The sequence below is a fragment of the Micropterus dolomieu genome, linkage group LG19, assembly GCF_021292245.1.
Source record: "Micropterus dolomieu isolate WLL.071019.BEF.003 ecotype Adirondacks linkage group LG19, ASM2129224v1, whole genome shotgun sequence".
NCBI classification, from domain to species: domain Eukaryota; kingdom Metazoa; phylum Chordata; class Actinopteri; order Centrarchiformes; family Centrarchidae; genus Micropterus; species Micropterus dolomieu.
Window position 1 is genome coordinate 19,885,307 of NC_060168.1, and position 22,702 is coordinate 19,908,008.

A 22,702-nucleotide genomic window follows, 5' to 3' on the forward strand; every position below is an offset into this window, starting at 1 on the left:
AAGATGGGCCTTGACATGTGCTGGTTTAAGCAGGGGAACCTTCCGTGCCATGCATGATTTCAAACCATGACGTCTTAGTGTATTACCAACAGTAACCTTGGAAACGGTGGTCCCAGCTCTTTTCAGGTCATTGACCAGCTCCTCTCGTGTAGTTCTGGGCTGATTTCTCACCTTTCTTAGGATCATTGAGACCCCACGAGGTGAGATCTTGCATGCAGCCCCAGTCCGAGGGAGATCGACAGTCATGTTTAGCTTCTTCCATTTTCTAATGATTGCTCCAACAGTGGACCTTTTTTCACCAAGGTGCTTGGCAATTTCTCCGTAGCCCTTTCCAGCCTTGTGGAAGTGTACAATTTTGTCTCTAGTGTCTTTGGACAGCTCTTTGGTCTTGGCCATGTTAGTAGTTGGATTCTTACTGATTGTATGGGGTGGACAGGTGTCTTTATGCAGCTAACGACCTCAAACAGGTGCATCTAATTTAGGATAATAAATGGAGTGGAGGTGGACATTTTGAAGGCAGACTAACACGTTTTTGAGAGTCAGAATTCTAGCTGATAGACAGGTGTTCAAATACTTATTTGCAGCTGTATCATACAAATAAGTAGTTAAAAAAAAATCATACATTGTGATTTCTGGATTTTTATTTTTTTTAGATTATGTCTCTCACAGTGGACATGCACCTACGATGACAATTTCAGACCCCTCCATGATTTCTAAGTAGGAGAACTTGCAAAGCAGGGTGTTCAAATACTTATTTTCCTCATATATATATACACACACACACACACACACACACATACATACACACACACACACATACATACATATACACACACACATATACACACACATATACACACACACACACACACACACACGTGTGTGTTTTAGGACCACTTTTACTGTTAAAACTTCCAGACAACAAAATGTGCATAACTCAAGATGCCAACTATTTATGAAAGACGTCGTTTCCATGAATAAAATCTTTCAATGGCAGGGCTTCAAGATGGGCATTTTGCATCATCTTAATCCTATTGCAACACAAACTACAGTGCAGGTCTATTTTAGTACATTGTTTATAAAGACAGAATACCAATGTAAGTAATCCCTTTACAGTTTCACTACACTTTCAAAATTCATGTTTTGCTGTTGTCTGTACCTGTCTCAAAGTCTCTGTGAGTCACACACACAAAAAAAAAAATTAAAAACTGTCTAGCTGCCTGCCCAACCCTCAAATCCTGTTTTCACTTTCCGTTTGAATTATGGATGGATTAATTTGTTGAAACAAGATTTTGGCGTTGTACTATTTCGGCATCATGGGATTATGGGTCAGAGCAGCAGGTGTAGAGGATGTACAGTACAAGTGCCTTGTTTCCTCGCAGAGCTACGAGCCTCTGAGTCGTACACGTTATGTGTACCATGTGGAACTTGGACATATTACCATGTGTACACTGTGAAGTTATTCCACAGCTGTTGTCAGCTACACCTCCAGGACAGATTGCAAACTAATAAAGTGTTTCACACTCGCCCAGTGTTGACGGTTCATTGGCTATTATGTAGGAGCATTATTGGGAGCCTGTCACCCACATAAGGAAAGAACTGGAGGAGTCACTCCAAATTATTCAAGGCCAAGAAACCTCAGGGATAAATAACTGCATCATTCTTTAAAAACCTCCACTATATTAAAGTCAATCAGCTCGCTTTCTTCAGTCACAAAAAATTACATGTTTTTATATTTTTTCATACTAATACTTGTGATCCTCCCCCCCCAACACACACACTAGAAAAGCTTGCTCTTTGCTTCGTGGAGCGGCACCCTGACAAAAGGCCGTCATTTATCACAATTATGCCAGCGGCCCCATCAGTTCAGAACCTCTCGCCGTAATCCTTGAGTGTGCTGTCGTGTTGTCTGCCTTTAATGCTGAAAGAGAGAGACTTCTTGATGTGATGGGGTGTGCATGTCAAGAGTCGTTGTGTGTGTGATGTTTTTTTTTTCCAGAGTGAACTGTCTCGTTTGCTCACAGCGACTGAATGCACACGTCGTCAACCTCTCCTCTGAGCTTTAATGGTCCTATTAATTGAAATTGGGGCTATTTGTCAAAATGCAAGCGCTTATTCTCACTGCTTTATGCTTGATTTACAGGCTATATTTTCAGGATGTATTAAGACTAATGTACACACTCAGCCACAAAAAGGAATTTAAGTTTCAGTGGGGAATTTCTCTCCTATTCAGAGAGACTTTTAAGGGGGAAAAAAAAACTAAAAACAGGATAACCAGTGTAGTAGACTGCATCCGACTCTCGCCTACCCTGTTTCTTTCATCTCCTCCTCCCTGCTCACTCTACATTTCAAACACACACATTCTGGATGCACTCCCTCTTGGGCAACTTCTCATATTTCTATTATACTAAAAGGAGTGACTGCATAGGCAGCAGCCTCGGCAAATGACTACCTCCTAGAATTTGTTACACCTGTTAAGCTCTAGATACAATGCTCAGCATTTTCCCTCAGCTCCCACCGACTCTCAGAACCTGCTCCTCAGAAAAAAGAAAAAAAAAAAAAAAAGAGCACGGGGCGCTCTTTCTTCTTTTGCCACTCTCTTTGGTGCTCTCCCCTCTATTCGCCTGAGATAATTTCATTCTGGCTTGTAATTATTCTCTTGTACCAAAGCTGTCAGTTTCCCTTTTTTGTCTCCCATTCCTTCTTTATTTCGCTCGTTTGTTTAAATTTGCCCCGCAGCCGACAGGCAGCCTACCTCTCTGCACTTCCCCTGTCTAGGGTGGTTAGCCAGAGATGAGGGAAAAAACCGAGGAGACACTGGTTAAGATTAAAGGGCCGGGGCACAGCCTAAAGCAGAGCGACGGCCGACTGCCATTTATTTACCGCTACACACACCATGAGCTTGATGGAGCACGAGAGCCAAGAGAGACAAACGCACACAACATGCCGCCCCGACAACAATGATATCCCAAACAGTCCAAGAGGAGGCACCTTTAGATAAACACATGGCTTTGTTTTGCTTGGTTGAGCACTTGGTTACAACCCATCTCACCTCATTACCCCTGACACGGCGACAGCTACAGTATGCCTACAAGCTCACACCCACCTTGTCTGGCAGAAGGAGCCACATTTAACAGACAGATGTCTAAATCATTCATCATAGCACACACGATGAGTACCAACGCTTTTGGAGAGAACTTCAAAGTATATCCTATGAGAAAGAAATGATGCAAAAGACTCAGAGACTCTATGATATGCAATGCAATACTGGAGACAAACGCATACTAATAGCTTACTGATGTTGGGATGCCATCAGAATAAAACAGGAGATAAGCACTGGTCAATTTACCTGATGCTCAGATGAAAGTAAATAAAGAACTTGGGTTGAAACATTTAGTCAGTCAGTTAGCTGATTGACAGAAAATTAATCGCTAATTAATTTGGTTACAGCTTAATTGTCAAAGCTATTTGTTAAACCTAAAATAACAGTTTGTGGTTCCAGCTTCTCAAACGTAAGAAGGTGTTTTGCTCAATAAATCTACAAACAAATCTTTACCAACAAACGTTTAAAGTGAACTGACTAAACTGAATCCCCATTGTCTCAGACAGAATCAGTAGATCTCAGCAGTGGAGCGCCACTTACCAGTGACTGACCGCACCGCTGTGATTCACAATATGCTTCCTCGTTAAATGTCTATTGAAAGACGGCATTTACAGTCATAATCTGATAACTAGGTTGTTAATTATGGGCTGCTGAGCTATTAACTTTGTGTAGAGTGCTTGTGTAGGCCAGTTTTGTACTGAACCAAATGTGACAGCTTGACCTAGCAACAGACTGAACATTTAGTGGAGTAGAAGTATAAAGTAGTACAAAATGGAATTGCAGAAATATAGTACCTCAAGTACTGGAGTGGATGTACTTGGCTACTTTCCATCACTGAAATTAAATCTGTCGGTCGGTCTGACAGAAAATGCAATGTGAAGATGTCACCTTGGGCTATTTGTCACAATTATCTTACATTTTACAGTCTAAATGATATGATCAACCAAAAAATAATCAATTGATAATACATTGCACTTACGTCGCTCCTACGCTTAGTTCATGAAATCAAGTACAAGTGTAGTTAAAAAATAAATAAAATGTAGCGGTTAAAAGGAAAAAAAATTTCAATAGAGTCATACATACATAATTCAACAAGCTTCTGGCTGAAACAGAATATGTGGACAGGGCACAGAGACAAGTGTTCAAATAAAATGATAACAAAGACGGGCAGTAAAGACAACACTGTATACATGTTGGTAAAGAAACCACTATTCTTAGTTTGTTTGTTATCTCGAGTTGTCACACATTTCAGATTCTTCAAAAATGATCAAATTCTAACCATAGCAACTTTGGGACAGGAAACAGTGTTTTTTGGGGAGAGAACACCCAAAAATACCTTACTGATGCTGACATATCAACAGTCATGTGACTGTGTTTTATATGATGTGAGAGACAAGGAGGGTTAAAAAAAAAAAAAAAAATACAAGATTGCTGTTTGGAGTTTATATGCATGCCTATCAGAAGCTTTCATTAAAAATATGCACCCTGTCTGTTAAGTAATGCAATTCTGCTTTTTAAAAAAACATGTTTTTTACATACAAAGTGTACAAACATTTCTGTTATGCAAAATTAAGCAACAAGAAAAAAAGTATTTTTTCAGTCATGACACTGACAGTGAGTTTCTGAATTCTCAGCTTCGGCTCAGAGGAAACTCGGAGGTCTCCAGTGTAGCTGAGTAGAGAGGGAGGAAGATTTAGCTGAGCCTTAAATGTGATCAGTAAAAATCTTAAAATCAATTATACATCTAACTGGTAAACAGTGCACAGACGGTAAAATTGGGTTATTACGGTCTCTTCACTTGGCAGCAGTTAAATCCTGGCTGCTGTATTTTTTAGTAGGAATAAAATAGGCTGGAATGGGATGAGATTAAAGCATAGATCCTCCTCTTTGTTATTGGATAAAAATGTCTGGATGTTTCCCAACTGTAGGAATCATTACTGTACCACTCACTGCATTACTCCTTCAACAGTGAATTAATTGTCAAACACCAGTCCAAAGGTTTTGATCACTTGCTGTGTGTGTGTGCGCAAGATTCTAGGGAACAATTGTTAATACTGTAAACATAATTAATTAATAGATTTTTCCCCACTTGGGAGCAGCGAAAATAAGCTGCAAACACAACACCTGACACATTATCACCTTTTCAGTTGATAAAGCAAACTTGTTAGCACACTGTTTCTTATTTAAACATTTTAGCAGTTACAGAGCAACATTAGGAGCCATGTTTTTGGCCACCCGTGGAATTTAAATCGAATATTCACTAGCTCCGTTTTTGGCCTCCAGCAACTCCTGAGAAAAATATCTGGCTCTTCAGTGGCTAAATGCTCCACTGTGCTCACCAGCTCGTCGCTAACTGTGTCTGTCTGCCGTTTAGTGGTGGGAAGGCAGTGTACAGTGGGTTTTGAGTTTTTTTGCTGAAATCAGTGAAATCAGACATCTTTTGTATTAACACAGCGACAGCCACGGCACAGACATTACCTTTAGAAATGATTCAGCATTTGGAGGGAAAGAAGGACAGAGCTGGAAGAGGTTCAATTGCTTAATGATTAAAATGATTAATTACTTACTACTAAAAAAAGCAACAAATCATTGGATGGAGTTATTTGAAATTGAGGTGGAAAGATTATTTTCAGATAGTGGCAACTATTATTTGATTAAAGGGGAATTCAGGAGTTTTCAGTGGCCACTAGCGGTGCGGTTCCAAGATTGCAACCAGGCGTGTGCTCCTATGCGTGCTCGCTTGAATTCATGAGTGAGCATAATCCGAAACTCAACCGCTTTCATACAGAGATACAACAATAAACGCGGAAACACCGGCATGCCAGCTGTGACTTTTCTCCAGACATGTTCAGGTTCTGTTACTTCAATGTTCCCAGCTCAGGGGCAGATCAACGCAGGCTCCGTGCCTTTCACTCAGCGCAGCGAGCCGCATATTGGCAAAATACTCCCAGAAAAAAGAGGCAGAGTGAAAGCGGCTATAGACAGGTAGGGAGACAGCTTCACACAACATGCTGGAAACTTAAGTAAACTCACACTGCAACATTACAGTAATATTTTTATCAGCTTGAGGTTGAACTAATCCATGCTTGTTACAGGATAACGTTTGTTGCAAGGATCCTACTGAATATTATGTGAGTCATGTTAATTACAGCAACTGAGAGGTGGAGAAGCTGTATATCAGAGTATCGGTAAAACAACAATAAATCTAAATTGAACATTATGAAGCAAATAGCGGCAGGTCTGAGCTAATTAGCATTAGCTGGCTGCCCTGCATCGCATCACTATTAGGGGCGGGAATCACCAGAGGCCCCACAATACGATATTATCACGATATTTATGTTGTGATTCGATTTTTCCAACTTCCAATTAGATCCCTAAAGTCAAACTTTGTCAACATCTGTTTATCTAAAAAGATACATTTCTCTGTTTGTTCATATCACTTTCAGTCCTCTATATGGTCCTGTTAAGTTTTCTAGTGGAATAAAAAAGGAATAGATTTTATTATTCTAGTACCAAAAAGTTAAAACTCCCATCTGCAATTTATATAATAAAATCGATACTTGGCATCCGTGTATCGATACAGTATTGCCATGGCAAATATCACGATACTATACTGTATCGATTTTTTCCCCCACCCCTAATCACTATAGGCTGGCTAACAAATTTACATTTGCTTTTTACCGTTACATCCTTTCTTGCAAGCTAAATCAACACTTTGACATAATACCAGTGGTACACAGGATAGTAACATGAGTCAAGTTAAGTGTTGAAGTACTGTGGAAAGCAATACAACTTTGCACAGGACAACATTAGCAACTGCTCGGCGTTAGCCGGCTAGCTAACGTGACTCTCTCTGTGACATTGTGTCACCGACATCATCTGAATCTTGTTTGGTCTGACAGCCTTCATCACATAAACCTTTATTGTTGTTTTTATCCTTACGTGCAGAGTCTGTTGTGCTGGGAGCCTTTTGTTTTGTGGTGTTACTGTTGATTGCATTTCGTTAGCTGCAGTGTTGTCGCTGTAGTCGGAGAGAGGCTCGGGAGTGCACACAGGGCTACATCCCCACCCGGGGTCCTCACATTAAAAGCAGAATAGTGGCTGATGCAAGCAACAGAGAAAACAGGCGTGTGCTTCATTTCTAAGTGAGGTTAGAGCCTATTGACAATAAGGCAGTGAAAATTTTATTTATTAATAAGTGATTTCATTGAAAAACTACATATATGGTTTGTCATTTTTCAAGCAAGAAAAACACCAAACGTGATGTTCCAGCTTCTCAGATTACTGCTTTCACTTTTTGATCTCATTCTAAACTGAATATTTTTGGGTTCTGGGCTGCTGGTAAGGCAAAAAAGGTAATTTCAAAATGTCACGCTGGGAAATTGTGATTTCTATTTTCCAAACTTTTCTAGACCAAAATATCAATTGAGAAAATAATCAGCAAATTCATTTAAAGAAACGGTTTATTTATTGCAGCCCCAATATGTGAAAATCATAGGTGGAAATTATATCAAGTAGATGTGTAGAGCAACATAGAGGAAGTAACGGTGAAACAGTAGAGAAATGTGTTTAAAATTACTTAAAACTACACTAATTTTGAGCACTAAATCCCAGTCTGACAGGGAGTTCAGGTTTCCAGTGAACAGATTTAATGTTTTAGTTTATATTGTGTAGCTGGTGACAGCAGAGTATATCACTTTGAACAGAACCGCAAAGTAATGGCACTGTTACTGTCGATGTCACATAAGAGAAATTATATTTTCACATCATTTAACTCCTTTCTGACATTGCAACATTTGCCTTTTCCTGATATTTTTAATCACGTGTAGCTCTTTTCTGCCAGTTTTGTTCACTTTACATTCTCCTCTCTGGGTGCCGTCATTAAGGTATAGAGATGGATGAACTGTGAGAATTGATCTGGTTTCCAAGTGTGCAACATCCTCCAAGGCTGATGAGCACTTTCCATTAAAGAGGCTAACTGGATCTCATTTGAATGTACAGAACGAGCCACAGGGTTGCTTTCATTCAATCTTACAAAGGACAATCAAACTTAAATAGCTGAATGTGCCATTAAAGCAGGAGCAGACTGTACCGTTTTGATGTAAAATAAAATGTAAATATTACAAGATTTAAAACAATAATTTTGTGTGATCAGAAAGAAAGATGAGGTTAATGAACAGAGCATCAGCATTTAACAGTTTCAGCCTCAGTTATTCTTGTCCACTCACTCCAAACTGTCTTTATTCACAGCTCAACGCTTGACGACCGCTGACTTAATTTTATTGTTGTACCAGCTAAAACATGAATTCTTCTAGTTGGAATTGGCACCAGTGGTAAAAAAACAAAACAAAAAGAGGTGGTGCATCCCTGAGCAATAAAAAAAACAAGACAAGTACAGCTGTCTCTGTGGAGCAATTGAAGCAGAGAGAAGTACACAAGAATTTAAGACAAACCTTCACAGGCTCAATTCCCATTTCATCAACTGGCTCGTAAAGTGTGAGTGAGGCTAATGTACATGTACAGCTGCTGTGGATGGAGGTGTTAGTATCTTCGGCCTGGAAACTGAGAAAATAGTTGCAGACTGAGGGCAGAGTGTGGCGTCCACCTGCACAAAGCAGCTGTGCGACTAGAATAAGAATGGGAATATGAATAGGGCTAAGGGAGGAGATGGAGGTGCCAGTGGGGATGTACGATGAGGGGACTGAGGCCAGAGAGAGGCAACTATGTGATTGGCAAAGGATCACATAGGGTCACAAGGATCAGATTGTCTCACGGTTAATGAGAGCTATGTGCAGAATGTCGGTTGATAAAATAAAGCCCTGCTACTGCAATTAAGTTAATACTCTTGATTACTTGGAGCGAACAGATGGAACAAGAAGTGGAATCGTAAGTAAAATTTACCTGTCCCAGGATGGGGCCTAGTGGGGGTCCTGGGGCTGCTTGTCCTGACCTCACTATGGCCCGGATTACATTGCCTGCATCCAATTTCTTCACAGCCTTTGCTGCCTTGGAGATCTTTGACATCCTGATCTGTCTGGAAAGCCTTAAATCTGCCTCCAAGTCAACTGAGAATCCATCCACTGAAAACACAGAAGACAAACAAACAAATTAGCCTTTAAAGAACACACAACTGCAACAAATAATTTACGAGCCGGGTTCATTAAAACATCATACACTCAAATCGATACAGATACCCACAGGCAAAGCCCGTGCCTTTCCATTCCGCAGCGGGCGAGTAATTAAAAAAATCTTTCCCTTCGATCGGCTCAGTGAGAGCCACTTTCCTGGAGGTGTTTGCAGTGTGGATCAGCAGAGAGACGCCTGCCATGTTGAAGAGTCTGAGAACTGGCAGGATTTAAACTTCTCTCCCCAAAAAATCATGGTGTGCATGCCAAAAGGCCTCCATCGCCTCACCTGTTTCCGATGTGTCACCACTAAACTCCCTGTGCTGCAGCAGAGCTTTCTCTGCATCAGTAGAGGTCAAGTGTCAAGGGCAGAAGAGGGATACGTAACAATACTGATACATGGAGGAGGACAGGAAGTGTCATCCCTATATACAAACGTAAAGAGGGGTCGGCTTTACATTCCACCATAAAATGCATTTGCCAAATTAGGAGTCAATTAGTGGAGTGTGGAGAATGGCCTGAACTCCTGGCCTTTCTCTGGGGAGGCAGAACACATAAAAGCAGGCCTATAATCCTCTGCTGGAATAAAAGCGATACTGACACGGCTGTAAAAAAAAAAAGACAAAAAAAGAAAAAGATCAATGCCTGAAGCCAAGGGACAAATACAAGTTTTAAGGTTGAGCCTTGCGATTCAGGGGAACCCTGCATTCAATAAAAATAAGTACTTGAGGGGAGAGAAGAGGTCCAGCAATGATTCATTGTAGGCAACAGAGGGTATCCAATTAGATCAACAGAGGAGACAGTACCAAAAAGATATATGGGACCTCATGCTGCTTTAGAGCAACAAACAGGGAGAAAGTGTTCCCAAGAAAAGTTGTGATTCTATCTGGGCTGCTGATTATTCAGCAGCCGTTAAAGTGCAACCACCATACGCAATATCTGTAAGGGCATTAAGGTCATATGCATACTGCAGAAAGAGTGCCAAATAGAATTCATTTAGTTTGAATTCCCTCAATAGCTCTCTTTCAGAGGTCAATTTCACGCCACTCACATACTGTGTTCCTCAATTTGGAAAAATCATGTTACAGTTTAGATCAATTTTGGAGTCAGAAAATGCAGAGAGCAGTAGGCCTATGCATTAAATCTGAATGGAGAAAACCCACTTCTGTTGTCAAACACTGACAGAAAGACTCATGAATCCTTCACTGGCAAGCTGCAGAAATATTACTAAGCAGTTTGAAGGGGACAAATGCACCACAAAACATCTCAACTAATAAAATGACATACTGTACGTCCAGAGAGACGAGGCTTAACTGGAGTTTTGTGACAGCGAGAGAAAAACAATTATGGCCGGCATCAGACGTTGGCTTTTAATTCCAATTTGGGGCAAAGGGAATAACAGTTTCAAGAGTGGGGAAATGACAACGTAATGCTTTAATGCACCGCAACTCCAATCTCTGTTGGAGTATGAATAATAAAACCGCATTTCCCTCGCAAAATGAAATCACTCATCACAAGGCTAAGCAGTTAACGCTGAAGAAGAATTGACCTATATAAGGCATCACAACTGCACTGACAGTACGTTTCACGCAGCTGAATATACATTAGATTCAAGGAATAAAGCAGCATTAGCTGTGCAGCGGCAGGAAACATGGTTCGCAGCAGTACAATAAGCCTCAATCAGAGCTGGGCCTAATGTTTGGCTGTGAATAATCAAATCAAAGCTGCAGTAATTTGAAAGGAACAGACAATTTTGAGCAGCTCTTTAGGCTGAATATTATATTCCTACTGCAATTACTGGCAACAGCGTCGTCGATAACAAGGAGTACACAGAAAGAGCAATTTGTTCAGGCCATGTAGAGTTGCAGCGTAAAAGCACTTTGTTAGAGCATGCTTGATAAATGGCATGCCACAAAGCCAGCATTTAAATTACCACCTAATATAGGAAGGTGAGGTGAGCTATAATTGAGTAGAAAACACCACACACGTTGGACCGTTTTCTCCAAATTGTTGTTGCACCCAACAAAGTCATTCCTATTCCTGAAATTTGAAGATAAATGCATTTCTTGTCCTTCATGATTTGGCATCAAGTCTCTCATCAAATTATCAACTCATGTAGCTTTGGATAACAAATCGCCGATCACCATGAAAAACCAAACTCCCTTATCTGTCTAGAAAATGTGGAATTTCTTCAAGCTCCCCTGCAGCCTGTCAAGAAAACCTACTTGAGATGGAAACACTGTATCTTTGACGGAAGTAAACATGTCAATAAAACTGAGCACACAGGAGAAAAGCAGTAGAAAAATTCCACCTGATGATAATGTGCACAGCTACATAAACTTGTTACGCCCCACCGTTTGGTGGCTACATGGGGCGAACAACACTCCAACACTGACACAAACTTAACACAGATAATCACCTTTAAAAACAACCAAATCAGTGGAATTTATTAACTTAACAAGACAATAACTTAAGAACACCAAAAACATAAGAACGTAACACAAAATGCCCAGGCTGAGAGGCAGCAAGACCAGCAGTCCCAAATCAAAAAGCCTCTCTTCTGACGCTTGCACAGGAGCTTTTAAAGACCGCCTTCCAAGGCCAGGTGGACCTCGTTCAGCAATTAGCTGGAGCACTTCCGGAGCAGAACAGAACAGAACATGGACACAGAACAGGGAAACATACAGCCGTAACAAACTGTTGTGAAAAGATACCCTGAAATTATAAACTCATTATATTTTCATCACTTATTCATTATAACAAGCCTAAAATTTCTAAAGTAACAACAGCTTCTGTGGTGTGTTTCAGCATAATTAAAACTGACTGCACTTTCAAGGATACAGCTGACTTTGATTAAAGAGATTAATCAGCTTGCTATCAAAAATGTGGGTTTAATTGCACTAGTGAAGCCCACCGCTGTTTGTTGTTCAGGCTATTAGGTTCTCTTTAGTCTTCATTAAGGAAAAAAGCCAAACAGTAGCCAACACCAATGAATGTTCTAAATCTGTTATTTATTTACAAGTCAAGGTTACAGATATTGATCTTCTACAAAATGACATTTTTGAAAAATGGAAGAAATGGTCCAAAAGATCACTTTAGTTTGAAAGTCCCAGACCTTCCTCACTATAAATGATACTGACATTGTATCAGCCTAGAGGAAAGCGTGTCTTTTTTTCCCCTCTCTTTATATCTTTTTACTGCAGTCAGGTGAAATAAAAGCTGAATACTAATTGATTTCTCAGTGGGATCAGGCTTTATACCTGCAACAACACAGAATCAAGTCCGGTTCAATAACCTTTATTACGCTTTATCTGCCTTTTCATCTTCATTTCTCGGCGAAATAATTAGAAATGAACAAGTGAAGAAAATTAAGTCAAATACTTTCTGATAACGCAGATTCTGTGTTGCCACATGAAATAAAGAATCAAAGATTAATATCTTATCAAAAGGAACACTGATAAAGATTAATTTGAGTGTAAATTTGTTAACCTATAAAATGTGTTAACCTTTATGTGGTTCGTTTATGTTTCTCTACATCTATTCCCTATATCCATCCTAAACCATCTTTGCAGGATTGGGGGGGACTCGTGCTACACCAGACTAGATCTAGTATTGCTGACTTGTGTTTAATACTAACATAGGTACTGGATACTTCATGTGGTCATGTGGTGTCAGAATTAAAAAAACAAAACAAAAAAATAAAAAAACACACGTGAAAATACTGCTTATGGGAAACTTGGACATAAGCTTATCACCCTACTTGTAACTATTTTGTACGTATAATTTTAAGCCACGCTAGCAGCATGGTGATGTTGGTTGGTCGGTCCACCACTTTGGTCCTGACAGAAAAATCAATAACAACTATTGGACTACTAAATATTACAGACATTCATGTTTGGCAGACAATGAGTCTTAATGACTTCGGCAATCCTCTATTTTTTTCCTGTAGCGCCACCATGAGGTTGACATTTGCAGTTTTGAGTGAAATGTCTTAAAGGCCACTGAACACTCCCACAATACTTTAATTTATGACTAAATACCTGCTGACATTCCGATTAGCCTCAGTCATACTTTATATTTAGTGTTAATTAGCAAATGTTAGCGTGCTAATATGCTAATCTATGATTGTGAACTTTATTGTATACATGCCAAACATCAGCATTTTAGCATTGTCACTGTGAGCATGTGAGCCTTTTGGTCAAAGCACCGCTGTGCTGTACAGCCTTACTGAGCTGCTAGCATGGCTGTGACGATATATACAATGAGAGGATTTGTCTACCATCAGGGAATGTGTCTTACCATTTATCCCTTTATTTCTTGGTGTATTAGGGCTTCATGGGCAATGTTGCAAATAAAATCAAGCATATACAGAGATGAAGGTACTTCTGTCGTTATTCAAAGGGGGACAGTAGTGAAATGACAAGAAATAATGGGAGAGAATGGGAATAACACAACAAAAGGTTTATCTCCAAAATCATTTTCCAGTCACAATATAATGGTATCCATTCTAACCACTATTCCACCACGACGCCCTGTGAAATAGGATTTTATCCATGTCATCCACCATTTTTGAACAGATGCAGCACTCCTTTGTTAGCGTCCTTTTGTTCCCCACGTGTTGCGATAACATGGCATTTACAGCCTTAATAAGGATGATTTTAGTTGATATAATACATTTACACAAGAAAGCTTCTACACTAGGTTTGAAATGTGTGTGATCTATTACTTGATACACATTTCTTGCCCCAAGGGTCTAATTTTGTGATGCTCTGATAGGAGCATATGTATTATTATTCCAGTCTCATAACTCAGTCTTAATAGTAAAACCCATTCTGTTTCCGTCTCTTTAAACAGATAAAAACTGTCAAGAGCCCTTTGCCAAACAGAAACTGTGATTAGTTTTCTTTGACTAAGGGAACAAATTCATTCTTATCTTCCAGCGACACAAAAACCAGCTCTGACAACTGGTTTTCTTCAACTCTTAGTGTGGCAGTCCATCTAGTGGTGGCATTCACCTTTACATATGAAGTAAGACATTTAGCTGAAAGATTAAATCAAAATAAGATAGCGGGCACATGTGTGTAACTACTGCGATGGCCTATATCACCACTACATGACCCAGACAAGTTTAAAATAAACAGGAAGAAAGGCCCTGGAGACACGCTGAAGTCCCTGGATACTAACAGAACAAGAGCACAGGCATATTAAAATTATAATATTCCTAGTTTCTGCCAATCTTTGCAGAAATGTTTAAATACCATTAAAGCCACAATAAATCTATGATGTCCTTGAATGCATAAGATGCCCAAACCTCTGTTAACGGCACAGGAAGGACTTGCATTGGCAGCAGGGAACTCTTCGATGCAGTATTTGTTTAGATGGCACCACATTATGAATTAGGAGATACAGATTAACTGTAATCAATGAGCCTAATGCAGTGACCTGAACAGAACAAATGTACTGGGCTGTGATCATTCAGTGAGCCACAAGAGACACTCTGGATAAGATTAAGAGATAACGTCACATATAAAGTTATAGAGAGCCAGTCATATGCCATCGCTGTTCCACTACATTAGTATTCATCCCATCAAACTCCAGCCCTGGAGCTATTGATTGCTGAATGCCAAGTGCTAAAGGCCAGTCAAATAAAACGAAGAACTCAAGAAGAGTCTGAATGATCCCACAAGACTGAAAAAAGGGAACTTGCAGGACCTGATTTAACCGAAATGTAAACCTGGAGGTCTCATCTCTCCGAGCTCTTGGCTAATCTGCACGCTTCAGAAATAAACAACTCTTCACTTCCACACATTCAGAAATAAACACATTTTAGGATCAACTACTCTGATGTAACGCAAGATCGCATTAGTTTTAAACTACAAAATAATTACCAAGTGGCAAGAACTGCTTTGTATCAAATTTCTAGTGTGCAATTTGCTTGGAAAAATGCATTTTGAAATATCTTTATCTGATGTTCTTACTATGCAGACAGACAGGGGGAATGTTTTCAGCATGTTTTACAATCCAAAACATCACCATACAAAGCCTTTTTTTTTTGTTTTTTAAATCTTCACAAGCTAGACACTCAACTGAGACCTATCTGCCATTATTGTTGTCTAATATTACCTGAGGCTGTGTTTTTAACTTAAGCAAATAAACCCAAAGGATTGTTTTTAAAATGATGTTTTTATTTATTAAGAATTGTGACCAAATTATGTACTAAACAGCACATTTTAATGTGCAGAAATACACTGGGTCAGAACTCTCTGGTAGACAAACCAGGTAACAATGAATCTGTTACTAAACAACGTCAATCCTATCTTTGGAATTTCTGCAATGCAATTACTAGTTACTTAGCAGCTGGTTCAATCTTTGGATATTCATTTTGGAAAGTCGTGACTGTAACCATATGAGTGCAAACAGAGAAAAAAAACAAAGATACTTATCTCTGATCACATAACAGATATATTGGCTTTGTCTATCATTACTATGGGTGGGAATCACCAGAGGCCCCACAATACGATATTATCACGATGTTGCGGTTTGATTTTATTGCAATTTTAAATATATTGAGATAAATTGCAATTTATTACCTTTTTCCAACTAGGTCCCTAAAGTCAAACTTTGTCAACATCTGTTTATCTAAAAAGATACATTTCTCTGTTTGTTCATATCACTTTTTCTTACTTATATATCACTTATTTCAGTCGTCACATCCAAAACCATCAACAGACTGCTATCTGCCGTTCTTTGTGCCTAATGTAACATATATACACATACACACACTAATTATTTTATATATGGCCCTTTCCTGCCAGGTCCATACAGAATGGTTTTCATGCAAAGAGCCCTGACCTCATCCCCATCCAACACTTATGGTATGAATTCAAGCGCCAACTGTGAGCCAGGCTTTATCGCCCAACAGACCTCACTAGTGCTCTAGTGGATGAATGGGAACAAATCCCTGCAGCCACAAGGGATGAAAAGAAATGAGATAATCAGCAACAATCAATGTTTGGTATGCCCGTATATTTGTGGCCACACGGTGTATTATATCACTTCACTTGTCTTTCTCTTGTTAAGCAGTCACCAAGCAAAAATAAGACAATTAATGCTACTCTGTCCTGTTTTAATGCTGTCGTGAGAAAAGTTGACCACTGAAGCATCACATACATGCCCATCACTGCAGTCTGAGTTCAAACGAAGACCTTGTACTTGAATAGCGATGACTCCTAGTCGAATCTCCATGCATGCATTATCTCTGCTTGTCTGTATTCAAATCCCAGGGAGGCCCTTTTCTTTACTGGCTCCCCTGAATTACATTTCCCTCTCCCCACCGTGTCTGAATGGCAAGACAGAATGTGTTACAAACTGCCTGTACTTGGAATAAATCTATAAAAGCAACAAACAGCAACAACGAGGCATCAGCAGCAGAGATGGTGCTTGAGAAATATAAAAAAGGGAAAACAGCACTCAGTTCAGATCATCTTCTGATATATTTTGCAGGCAGGCAGCATGTTTTATATGTTGTGGGTACATCGTTGTTTTTATTCTCTAGTATCTGAACACAAAGCACGTGAAAACCACTGATTGGTGTGTCAAAAAAACAGGTTAACGTTATATTAGAGGCTCAACTGTAATGTTTACCTTCACAGCAGGAACGTTAAGTTTTAAGTCTGGATACATGATTGATATGGCCTGCAGGTACATAAAGATATTTTTTTTGTTCGAAACATCATGAGACAGTAACAACATGTAAACAAACAATATGAGTGGAGGAAGAAAAGCAATACAGTCACAGATTTAGCTGAGATTTTTTACACACATGCACACGTTTGTTCCACTATCCCCGTGGGGACATCTTATTGACATAATGCATTCCCCAGCCTCTTTCCCTAATCTCAACCATCGCAACTACATGCCTAAGCTTAACCCAACCCCTCACTTTAGCTCAACTGTAACCCTAAAACCAAGTCTTAACTCTCAAAAAGCAGTCTTTACCCGTGAGGACCTCAATGTTTTGTCCCCACGATGACGTAAGTCCCCATCAGTCAGTGTGCATTCAGGTTAAAGTACCCCCGGGATATAATGAAACACAAACACAAAGCTGTAGGCAACATGTGAATACACAAGGCTCTGACATTATAAAAAGAATTACAGCTCAGAAACTACAAGCCAAGTGTGACTGCAGCCAGGATGTGACAGTAAACCCTCTGAATTCTGGAGCCATCTGCCCCTCTGGGTCTGAGCTCCTGCTGCAGCTGGAACTAACATTCAGAATATTGGAAGTATGATAAATATATAACAGTGTGGTCAGTGAGCTGGGGGATGGACGCCGGAATTAACAGCGGTCAAACTTGAAACACTCCAGCTACAAGGAATCTGGATGAAGCTAAAATTAGATGTTGCAGTTAGGCAATGACTCAGCTTTTTTAAAAACTATAAGCAGAATTATTTTTGCCCCGGATGTTCTCTCAAATATTTAAACCATTCAGGCATATACCATATAGACAAGTATCGGGCTGAACAATTTTGAATAACTATCTAATTGCGATTATTTTGTCTGATATTGCAATATGATTTGCGATATTAGAGGGAATTTATTTCATTATTCTAATTTTCATTTGAAAACATATTTAAATGATTAAGGTGTAATTTTTGCAAGGATCTGTACCAAACAAAGATGTTTTCTTTTATCATAACAAATACTGCACCTCCATATTGCAATTTCAATGATATTTTGATTAATCGTTCAGCCCTACACTTGTGGTTTCCAATCTCAGGGTCACAACCCGCAATGAATGCAAGAGGATTACCCAGTTAGGAAAAAAACATGAGAAGAATACATGATAAATTTATTTTTTCTGACTGTAACCCAGTATTTGCTTTATTTGCAAAATACTACTAAATAGGGGTGTGATGAGATCTCGTGCCACGCGAGATTAAATTGTGACGATATTTCTTGTCAGGTAAAAAGCTGTCTCACGAGACTCAAGCAAATTACATTTTTCACATGCTGTCAATCCACAAATTAATTTTCTCAAGCAGTGAAATTCAAATGTATAACTGATAAGATTCGTGGAGCTAATCAACTCAACCCAGCTGATTGACACCGGCCTGAAGTTAACGTGTGTGGATTTGTGGTGAGATTTCTGCCTGATCAAAAGTGTTTCAGTTACTTTCTGTTACACATACAGCATGCAGTCCCAAACTGCGTTGGTCAAACAGTCTGAAGGGGATAACGTTACTAGCGGATCAATAACGTAATGCACAGCAGAGTAAAGGGCTGGTAGACTTCTCATTAAATGATCACTTTACTCTGGTAATACTCTTGCCCTTTTTCTGGACATGTCAGAGAACACAGATGTGCAGACAGTTTTGAACATGAGCTGCTGAAACACAGGAGGTATTAAAGTCCAGGAGTTTATAACTAAATTAAAATTTAATAATTTATCATTGTGGTGACTAAATCATGACTCAGCAGGGATATTACATGAGAAAAGTTGATCTACAGGAGAAACAGGTCTGAAAGCAGCACAGAATGACTGAGAGCTGCACTGACTTATATTCTGTAATAGTTAGGCAATAGAGTTTGAACTGTCACCTGTCACCTGAATTTTGTGTTTCTTTATATAAATAAAAAAAATCACCATAAACTGGTGCAGAAAAATGCATCATAAGGCAGCAAATAAAGTGTTTAATGCTCAGAATTTTCATATAATTCAGAATTAATTAAAAAATACAAAGTTTTAAAATCTCATCTCATCTTGATCTCGTGAACCCAATCTCGAATCTCATCTCGTGGGTTAAGTGTCTCGTCATACCCCAACTACTAAACACTCTGAGGGGAAAATCCCTCTTCCATTGAACTGCTCCCAAATCATAGGCACTCAAAAGTTGAAGAACCACTGACATAGATATAGATCATAACTACAGTCTCACAGAACAGGTTTTGGTCTTGTTCAAATGTGTCATTTTCATGTCTTTATGACCTTTTCAGGGTTTAAGTATGGGATTGCATAAATTACAAATTATAAACTAATATAGCAGATGACCCATGTCTTTTGGGCCAAGGCCCTGTAATCTTGGTTTCAAATATTAAGTACTGCCTTAAATATTCATGATAAAATAAGCAACAATGAAAGTTTCTTTAGTTAATTTTTATTAAGACATATTAAGAGTTACTCAAATCTCAGGTAATCTGCTTCTTCAAGATTGTGGTTGTGCTTTGATCAGATTTGATTGACAGTGGCCTGGCAACACAAGCAAACAAATGTCACCAGACTCACACGAGATGTTTTTTTTTTTTTTTTTAAACCACCGAGCCCCAGACACTACAAACCAATAAACAAATTACAAACAAAAACACAAATACCTCAAGTAAAATCACCAAAACTGTTTAAACTTTGCCAGAACATCGTTTGCTTATGTAGGTTATCTTTGCTCATAGGAAAAAGATTATTAAAATACGAAAATACGTTTTCAGGGACTTTAACGTTAACATTAAAATAAATAAATAAATAAATCATATGAAACGAATGACAACAATCAAACTGAACACATGTTTCAGCATCAAGGGGAGTTTTGACTTTGCTACCAGCTTGAGTCTGAACACCATGGATGCAGAGCTTTCCTCGAGGAACCCGTTTAATTTATCAAACCCCGTGATGAAAAACAATTACGACACTGATACAACTTGTGAACAGCATCATTTACCTTTAATATACTAATCAAACACAAAACGTGAAGCACAGCAGCAACACTTTGTGTCCACAGTCACATTGAACAGCAAGAAGCTAAACGCACGTTACCTCCACGGTATCCCCAATAAACAGCTTAAAACTCTTATAATACATCAAAGATGAACCCGGTAAACTCTATAGAAATTATATAAACGTCAGCGGTATCATACCTGTCGCTTGTCCTGCACCTTCACGCCGAGAGCAGCCTCCTTCAGGGCGCAGACATATTGGATTACTGCACATTGCTGGCTGTATGCTGCTGTTAATCCCAGAGCTGCCACCTGCTGGTGTGGAGGACCAGCTGCAGCATCTGCGAGTAAAGCTGAGATAAGATAAACTTTATTAAGAAAGAGGAAATTCACCTGTTACAGCTGCTCCTGATACATACAACAGAAGAAAATAAATAAACAAAATACAAATAGAATAGTTATGCTAAATATGTAGTATCCAATACTTATGCATTTGACTCATAACAGTTCAAAATAGCACTGTAGCAGCAGGACAGAGGGTCAGTGACCTTCTACGGGGAGAGCAGTGATTGGTGGTTATGTAGGGACTGAACCCTTCTATAGAATTTGACCTCTAACCCCTTGTTTTGTTACCTCAAAATAGTACTGTACCCTTCTATGGGTTTGACCTTTTACTTTGCAGACTCAAACCCTTCTATGGTACCTAACAGATACCTAAACATATCCTATATAAGCTTTGTTTGATGTACAGAGAGACAGAGTGGCCATCAGGTTGGGTCACTCTCCAAGCTGCTGCAGAGCTTGTAATTGATGCTGAACTCCTTGATTTAATAAACTTTTATGATCAAGAACAGTGTCAAGCGGGTTTCCTCTCAACACATCATCACAGCATTATTGTTCGGACACCACATGTGTACAATATATACACCTTTTGTGTATATTTTATATTTATATTTATATAATTTATATTTAGATATTTAGATATATTGCAACGGTCACAGCAGGAGGTAGTTGCAGATGTAGAAATAAATATAAATGCACAGGACAAAATATATACAGCGGTGCAGTTTAACATGATAAAGGCTATGTATATATATGGCTATGAATATACAGTACACAAGCCATCACTCTGATGAACAGCTGACTTCTGACTCGCAGTGTCAGGAACCATTCCTGTGCAATAACCCAGTAACTCTGCCTCTAATCAGCCACCTGTTTACTGGTTACCACTTATTATATCATATTGTATATTGTATATACTGTATACCAAATCCACCTACATCAAGTAATATCTGCACATAATATTTATTTATTCCAGCATCCTTTGCACTATGCTCCATCATACTGTGTATATGTTTACATGTATGCATGTATGTGCACCTGTATATGCCATCCACCTCCGACATGTACATAATAAGAATAATGGTAAAAATAATTTACATCTTTTGCACTCTGCTCGTTACTCTACTGTCTCAATCTGTCTGTACTGTTTTTGTTTATAGTGTGCATATATGTGTTCTTTATACTTTAGCCTGTGTCTGATTTTATTATTTTATTATTGTATTATTGTATAAGTAAGCACATTGTGAGCAATGTACAATCCAGAGCCATTCTTCACATACCTGGCAATAAAGCAGATTCTTATTCTGATTCTGATTCAGTACTGATAATACTACAGTGTATCAGAAATAATAGTGCAACAAAGTGACTGTGATAAATGTTGGCTGATGTTATAGTGACCGCTACAATATGTCTCTGCTGTGTTGAATAGTCTGACAGATGTTGGGATTAAGGACCTGTCTGTTGCTGAAGTAGCTCCTTAGGAGAATAATTTTAACAGTGACCTGGAGTCTCTTGCTCAGGGACACTTGAGCAGGGCTTTTTTTTTAATGTCCACTGTGTGTAAGTAGGCCTTCAAATAGTTGAGATATAACCACACCATCAGTAGCTGCTTTTGCGTTTTCAGTTGTATCACTCCATCTTCATCAGGGGATGGATTTGGCAAATGTAAATGGCAGCGGTGGAAGAAGTACTCAGATCTTTGACTCTGACTGTAGTAATAATGCATCAAAATCTTATTTCACTAAAAGTAAAAGAGTATCATCAAAACTTAAAAAAAAAATGTATTGTTTTTAACATTGTTATTATTCCTAGCCTATTCTGCCGCCAGCAGCTGGTTTGTTAATAGACTAATTGTTGTATTTAACTCTTTTCACTTTTACTTCTCTGTGTATTTTTCTAGATTAAGCTAAGATGTACCTTTATTGATCGCCTGATGGGAAAATTCAGCTTGACATGGCAGCACAAGGAATTGAAGTCAAAAATAAAATAAGAAATAAAATAGGAATAATATTTACAATGAATAGATCTAGGTGCATATGAATGTTTCTAAATAGACATACGTTGATACAGTATCTGTTTCAGAATCAGAATCACGTTTATTGCCAGGTACATTTTCACATACAAGGAATTTGTCTTGGTAAATTGGTGTTTAACAGTGCACATACATGTAGAAATATAAATATAGAAAAAGTAAAGAGACCTGTTTTCTTAGATGAGAAGCTGTACAATTTGTGTATGTACAACTATGCCAAAAATTGCAAAAATATACAAAGGTTATTTGACAAGGGAAAAAAAATGTTCTGGCTGCACCAGGACACCAGATGGTCAATCTGCCACCTGTAGGCGGAGTCATCCCCACCAGAGATGAGACCAGCGAGGGTCGTGTCATCTGCAAACTTCAGGAGCTTGACAGGCTGGTGGCTG

At 38.9% G+C, this 22,702-nt stretch overlaps 1 protein-coding gene across 3 annotated transcripts in view; it reads right to left on the minus strand.

The window, feature by feature from the left end:
- mrpl11 (mitochondrial ribosomal protein L11) overlaps positions 1-20,262 on the minus strand; it is a 44,142-nt gene extending 23,880 nt beyond the window's left edge. For 2 of the 3 annotated variants that reach the window (XM_046030735.1, XM_046030733.1), the window contains exons 1-2: positions 20,138-20,262; positions 9,005-9,183 (exon numbers count right to left, since the gene is read on the minus strand). In XM_046030735.1, coding sequence (XP_045886691.1) covers positions 9,005-9,183; positions 20,138-20,210 — 252 coding nt within the window. In that variant the 5' untranslated portion in view covers positions 20,211-20,262. Of the gene's footprint in view, positions 1-9,004; positions 9,184-11,647; positions 11,780-20,137 lie in introns of those variants that run through there. The other variant, XM_046030734.1, reaches the window with a different exon arrangement.
- Between the last annotated feature and the right edge of the window lie 2,440 nt (positions 20,263-22,702).